This window comes from Chaetura pelagica, unplaced genomic scaffold (genome assembly GCF_000747805.2).
Source record: "Chaetura pelagica isolate M959 unplaced genomic scaffold, ChaPel_1.0 scaffold453, whole genome shotgun sequence".
NCBI classification, from domain to species: Eukaryota; Metazoa; Chordata; class Aves; order Apodiformes; family Apodidae; genus Chaetura; species Chaetura pelagica.
In genome coordinates this window covers 4,965,540-4,972,567 of record NW_009952879.1, presented here as the reverse complement: position 1 = coordinate 4,972,567, position 7,028 = coordinate 4,965,540, and the positions used below count along the sequence as shown (strand labels likewise).

Here is a 7,028-nt window from a genome sequence, read left to right as displayed (position 1 = left end):
CTCCATTCCTGCCACTTCACCCTTAGACATCCTCACCCACCGCTATTCCCATTTCTCCCTGTGCGTGCCACGCCCTTCCATTTTAGGACTTGCAGGCAGACCCAGAGCAGCAGCCGCCACAGCAAGGAAATCTCAAGATGGTGGAAGAAGGATGGCTGTAAGATGGCGGCCAGGAGCCTGGCTGTGTGCCGGAGGGATTCCTGGAGCTGGTTCCCGCCGCGCTCAGCTGCTGCCCTCTGCCCGCTCCCGGGAACACGGCAGCCGGGAGCTGCGGCTGCTGGGGCTGCTGGGTGGATGGAACTGTGTGTAATTGTACCTGTGCTTTTGCTGTTTTGGTCTTTGTATGTTCATGGTAGGTTGCTTGTTTGTTGTTGTTTTTCTCTTTTGAATTGTGAAATCTGAGCAGAGCCTTCCAGGTATCTTGTTGGTAGTTTTGTACAAAAGGAGAAACATTAAAAATCTGGTTTCCCTCTGCAAAGTTTTCCTGACTGTTCTTTTCCTGATGTTCTTTCTACCTGCAGCACGCCCTCAAATTGCTACAAACACATCCAGCTGCAGGGCAGGAGCTGACATGGGAAGAGATGCTCCTTGTTCAAAAAGTTTCCAGTCTTGTCATTGCCACACTGCGTTTTGGTTTGTGACAGAGAGGAATTGTGATGCTGTCTTACTAGCATGAATATTACATATTGTAATGAGTTTTCTGTTTTCTTTAAATGGATTTTAAGTGAAATAATAGATGTTGGAGTGATTGGCTGAAGGTATTTGAGTATTTTGGCTGTCTAAAGTAGATTGGCCTCTCACTGTTTTGTTGAGGAGGCTGCATTTAAATTAATATTCTTGATATTTATCCCATGTGAATGTAAATTTAAAAAAAAAAGCACACCTATTTGATGTTCTGCTCCCCTGTTACTGGACACATGAGAAATGCAGTCTGCACAGCGTTGGTGTAATCCTTGAAACAGGAACTTCCTTAGCAGTCACATGCCTATATAAGCTCCTTTCTGCTGCTCTGTTGCAGAATGTATTCTTTTTGCAGGAAACATGATATTTACTATATTATATAGCATTATGTATGCAGTATTTGGTGCTGGCCTCTTTCAGAAATAGCCTGTTGGATTTTTGAGCCACCAGCCTTACTAAGTCATAGTGGAGAGCCACGGTGGAGCAGCTTCTTATCTTTAATATAGCAGGGTTGTCTCTGGACATTATTGTTGCTTGCTGTGAGGCAGCCAGATCTTCCCTGCAGGACCTGTACTGGTAGTATTGTTAATGCTTCTCATCACGTTACCACCACTTTGGAGCCTGCAGTCTTGCCAATGTGTTCAGTGCCTGTCCTGGGAAGGAGTTGCATCTACTTCAAAGTGCCTGTTGGGGACCACTCAGTTCACACTTTTAGGCTATTCTGAGCCTATCGAGGTGGCTTAGATGTGGCTCAGGTTCTCTCGCTGCGTATTTCAAAGCTCTGAGAGTGCAGTTAAAATGTAATCTCTTCTTTCTCTACCATCAGTCACTCGGCATCCGAAGAAGCCTCTGGCTCTGATTCTGCAAGCCAGTCTGAAAGCGAGCAGGGCAGCGAGCAGGGCAGCGAGTCAAACAGCAGCTCGGAGTCCTCTGAAAGTCAGTCTGAATCCGAAAGTGAATCAACGGGTTCAAAATCCCAGCAGACCCCTCCTGAAACCAAAGAAAAACCGGCCTCTAAGAAGGAAAGAATAGCAGATGTTAAAAAGGTATTGCCCCTGCTGCTCTGCATAGCCATGTTACTGCTGTACCTACTGTGAAAGACCAGACAGCAGGACTTTAATGAAGCTGTCTTCAACTTCCCTGCCTCTGCACACTGACCAAACAAACTCTTGACCTCTGGTGTCCCCAAGTCACTTGTCGGCTGTTTGGTTTGTGTGCTTGTGCCCTGCTGGTACCATCCTTGTTAGCAGGAGTTCGTGTGTTTGATGGGACAACCCTTTGGGCACCAGCTGGATAGTGATGGGGCTGACTGTAGCACATGAGGGGCAGGCATTTCTTATCAGTACCATGACCCTATCATTTCATCCTCTCTATCTTTCCACTCCTGTCTTGTTCTTTCTCTCCCTTAGAAGTAGTAAAGCTTCCCTGTGTGATACATAATCAGGAGAATGCTAGGGTTTGTGCTGCTTTGGTTTGTTTTCATCACTGTCTTCCTCTTTGAAAAAAGTAAAGGAGAAAAAAAGCTGTAACTTTTATTATGTCCAGAACAGTGGTTCTTTGTTGTGTTTTTTTTCTGCAGTACCCAGCTTCCCCCTAGAAATACCACCTTAAATAGCCAGGTTTGGCCTCTGCCTGTTGCTGCACAGGAAGAAAAGGGATTGCTTGTATTTAATGCATGTGGTTCCCCCTCTGGTTGGTGAACACCTGCCCAGTGCAGAAGCTGTGCCTTGGGTACCTGCTTTACCTGAGGGATGGAGGAACGTGAGTGACACAGTGTGGGGTGAGGTGAGAAAAAGGAGCACAAATACCGTTTGGCGATAGGAACTCCATGAACTGTGGAAGGGAAGAAAATCAGGTTAGGTCAGTTATTTTTGTTTTATTTGTTTGTGGTGTGCAACTATCCTGTTCTTCTTAGATGTGGTTTGCACTTGGCACTGCTTGCCTGTGAGAGTGAGTTTTATGGGGACAGTTGCTATGTATGTGTAAGGACTGAGAATGGCTTTTTCTGCACTCCCCATCTACCTGCAAGGGAGGAGTGAAGAGTTTTGTTACCAGCTTCTTTCTCTCAAAGATCTCTTGGCTGTTGACTCAGGTCATGGCTAAATATGCTGTGTTTAGACTGGCAAGGAAAGGTGTTTTTATAAGGCAGCTGTGGTGCAACACAAAATTCAAATTTCTGTTTTATTGTTAAGTGGGGACTGAAGGAAATATTTTTCTTCCTCTGTGGGCTTCTAAGAGCCTGTCCCTAACAATAAACATTAGAATTATCCTATAAGGGAGCACATCCATATGTGTGATGATAATTAGCTTGTGTGAAACCTGAAAAGGTCAGGGCACTCTCTAAGAAGAAAGCCTCTCCCTTAATTTCTCTGATAATGTGTGTTTTCCTTAGCCAGGTCTAACCTAGGAGTCTTGATACCAGTTCCCCTTGAATAACCAATGCAATTAATTCTATTGTTTATTTTGTATTTGTGTCTAGATACACCCATGAAGGTGAGGTTAATTAGGGGTAGGTGCTATTCAGATTTGTCATGGGAGTTGATCCCTCATCCAAAACCTGTACCATTTAAAAGATGAAAAGACAAGTTCTTCAGATGGTTAACGAGTATTTCTTTCATGTGAATTTATTTATCTCTGTACTTGTATGCCCAACAGATACACACCTTCACAATCTGTCTGTTGCAGTGTTATCCCCTTGCTCCTTCAACAGCCCCAGAGTTGCTGGGCTGCAGCCTTGCATTCATCACACTCTCAGTCCCACGTCGCTGCTGCATCAGGCAGTGTATTTTGATTTCCTTTTCCTGCCAGCGGCTTGCAGAAACATGTGGGGACTGGAGGGAGAGAGAAGCAGAAGGAAATGAGTAGGTTTAGAAAATTGTAAGAGGATAAGCTCAGCTGAGGGAGAAGACAGATTGTTAGTGTACGTGTTTGGAAGGCATGTTGGTGGTTTTTACCTTCCCTGTTAATTTTCTAGTGTCCTGTGTCACCAACACAGCTCTGCATTTGTGTCCCTCAGGGCATCAGTCCTTGTCTCCCCCTTCTCCTTCTGTCCATCCAGCAAGAACAAACACATGCTGTTAAGCTCAGTGTATTAAACTGTTTAGGGTCTGGTTACAGCAAAGAGAGCACAACCATTTCCAGTAGTCAGCTCTGCTCATCCTGTGCTGCCAAACCATGTTCACTTCAGGGCATTGAGGAGAAGAACTGGCAGTCCCTCTGCCTCACCAAAGGACAGGGTGCCCTGCTCCATTTGCTGTCCAGGCTGGGCCACAGAATTCACTTCTGAAGGTGCAGCAGGTGATGTCTTGTCATTGGGCCCATCAGGCAGCCTGTGGTGTTTTCCCTATGGAAAGGAGTTATGGTGGAAGCTGTTAGCAACAGTGAATTGTCTCTGTGTGTTGGTATGTTTCTTCATTCCACGTGCAAGGTGTCGCCTCCTTGCCTTCAGCACCATTGCTTTCAGAGGCTGGCTATCCCAATGCTCAGTCCTTTAGCCAGAATGAGCTGGAGAGTAATTTGTACCCTGGTGGAATAATGGACCACTAGAAAGATAATGCTGAGATAAAACATGCGGCTTTAGAGCATTACCAAACACCCCAAAATAATCATCATCCTTTTCAGCCAGTTTGTTAAAGTGTCCATCTACTGGTTGCTAATTCGCTGAATGGTTTTATATAGATTTAAAAAACACTCCACAAACATCCACCATCAAACTTCTCTAAAATGCTGGAAATTATTGGGGTGAAGCAGGCCTTCTGATGGTCTGTTTATTTTGCAGATGTGGGAAGAGTATCCTGATGTTTATGGGGTTAGGAGGTCAAACCGAAGCAGACAAGAACCGTCGCGATTTAATATAAAAGATGAGGTAAGAAAATGAGAAAAAACAAGCACAAGGATGAGGGATTACTGAACATATAAACCCAAAAAGCAAAGACAGGTCTTGTCTGCAGTGCCTTGTAACCACAGAGTCCTAGCTTGGCACATGAATGTTGGAGCTCACAGTTAAGGTCCCAGTCCTGCAGTTGGATTTACTTGATCTGAGACATTTGGAGTCAGCAGGACACTGTGTGGGCTGAGACCTGCATGCACTGGTCTCATTGCTGGAACAGGGCATCATGCAAGTCATGCTCTGCTGTAGAAATGTCCTGGAGAGAAGGATTCTGTGTGGAAAAAAAAAGAAACCAAAACAAGACAACACAAATCCCACCAGGAATAAAGGAAACTTCCCAGAAGCACCTCATATCAAAGGAATGTCATTGTTGCCTATCCTGGAATGGATCATGCTGATAAATGCATTTCCGTGTGTTCAGCTTAATGAACAAATACTTTTTTTTTGTTGAATATTGGGGAGTATTTTATGCTTCTGTTGGGGGTGACACTGTTCAGAGGCTGGCAGACAAACCTTGGAATTTTTCCTTTTTCTGAACTTTGTTGTGGTTTTTTTTTCTGAAGATGTAAGAATGAGCTGTTGCCTTTACTTGCGTCTAACAGACGTTTTCACAGAGCTTTTCCTCTGCAGACCTTCAGGAAGGTTGAGTAGCTGTAGCAGAGGGGAAGGAAAACCAGAGAGGCTTAGACGGAAAACAAAGCTTGTGGCTCAGGGCTAGGTACAAAAACGTGTGGTTGGGAATCTGAAGATAAGCAGCCAGCTCTTCAGGGGGCCAGAGCCCAGTGGTGCTCCCTGACAGCCAGGCTGCTTGTGCTTCGCTGCCAACATGTGCGTTTGGATGCTTCAGAGGTCCAGGTCACACAGCAAACATATGTGCATTATCATTGAGCCTTGCAGCACCCCCAGTGCCACCACCTGCCCCCCCCGACTCCTGTGCTGGATGTCCTGCAGAGAAGCAGGTTGGGAAGGGGCTTGGGGTACATAATTGACTTAGCTTTTGTTTTCCTTTTCAAGTTTGGCAGAGCCCAGGCTGGCTGGCTGCCCCTCTGTGCGATGCCCCGGCATGCACTGTGCTGCCAATGTCACACCCACCACAGAGCTCCACTGTACACCCCAGTGCCCTCTTAGGGGCTCAGGTAAGTTCCACCTTTTTTTGTTTTACAATATTACGTGGTTTTGCAAATGTTGTTTTCTTTTTCAATATCTTTATTTCTTACTACTTAAGGTACGATGAAGTTTGGTTTTTAATATATCTGAGATGTAAAAACTTTGCTATACCACAGAATATTGTAAAAAAAAAAAAAAGTTATCCAAATGATCCCACTGCCACCTTTGTGAAACAGACAGCCCAAATTAACAAAATTGGAATACTCACTTCCCCTCTTTCTCCCCAAAGCAACACTGACTGGTCCCCATGGGACAAGTCCCACCTGCAGCAGAGTCTGATGGAGGGTGTGACATGTCAGGAGCACAGTGCTGGGGCCTCGCAAAGAGCAGAAGGAGCTGGAAAGTCTTGCTTTTGGAAGACCAAAGTGCCAAGAGAGAGAAAATAGCATAGCTCGAGCCTGCATGGTGCTGAGCACTCCGTGCTGCTGCTGGAGCTGGCAGAAGACCAAGGCTCTTGACACTGCTTAAGATGCTTTTTACCTTTACAGGGCTAATCCTGTCGACAGTGACCTGCTGCTTGCTGCTTGGGACTTCCAGCACAATAGGAGCTTTTAATTGCCTTCTTCCCTAATGCTTCTCTGCAGTGTTAGCACACAGCGTGTGCCAGGCAGCGTGGCAGGCTCAGAGCACAGAACAAAGACCAGCCACCACTCCTCCCTGCCTGCTGCCCCGTGACTCACCCTGCTGGGGGCAGATGTTGCATAGGTGGAGGTGGCTCAGTTTCTGGGGCACTGTTCAATCCCTAGTCTGTCCTCTGAGACCAGCAGTTTGGTCAGGGTTATTTGTGTGTTAGAAATTACTGCCTTCTGGGAACCATCTGGAGGCCACCGGGCACCTCGTGGAGATCTCAGAGTTGCAATCAGGGAGGGTGATAACTCACGTGTGCTGAGGTGTGGGCTGGAAGGTTCAGGAAGTGCCATTTTGCATAGGGGTGTAGAGCTGCTCAGAGGACTAGAGCTATCTCCAGGAATAAGAGCACGTGTGAGTTTTTTAGTAAAACCAGTAATTGACCATGAGTTTTCTTTGCTGTTAATAAACTGGCCTCAAGTTTCAGCCAGGGGAAGTGAGACATGCAGAGCCAGGTGCCTTTCGGAGTATTCTGAGGCAGCTGAGAAGTAAATGACACAGTCTTTTTGCTATAAAAGGGATGGTTAGTAATAAATTGGATGGTGCATCTTTTCTGTGGGAGGGAGGCCGCAAGTCATGCCCCAGAGCTCTGCCCAAAATACAGTTAGTTTTAGTATTGGAAACAAAAAAAAGTTCTGCTCATTTGCATTTTGATTAATGCTTT

The 7,028-nt window shown here is 45.8% G+C and overlaps 1 protein-coding gene across 1 annotated transcript in view; it reads left to right on the top strand.

Moving 5' to 3' along the window:
• Positions 1-7,028, top strand: part of CHD2 (chromodomain helicase DNA binding protein 2) — a 55,371-nt gene that overhangs the window by 15,505 nt on the left and 32,838 nt on the right. The window contains 2 exon segments of the mRNA XM_009995348.1: positions 1,508-1,727; positions 4,460-4,546. Of these exon segments, the coding sequence (XP_009993650.1) occupies positions 1,508-1,727; positions 4,460-4,546 (307 nt within the window).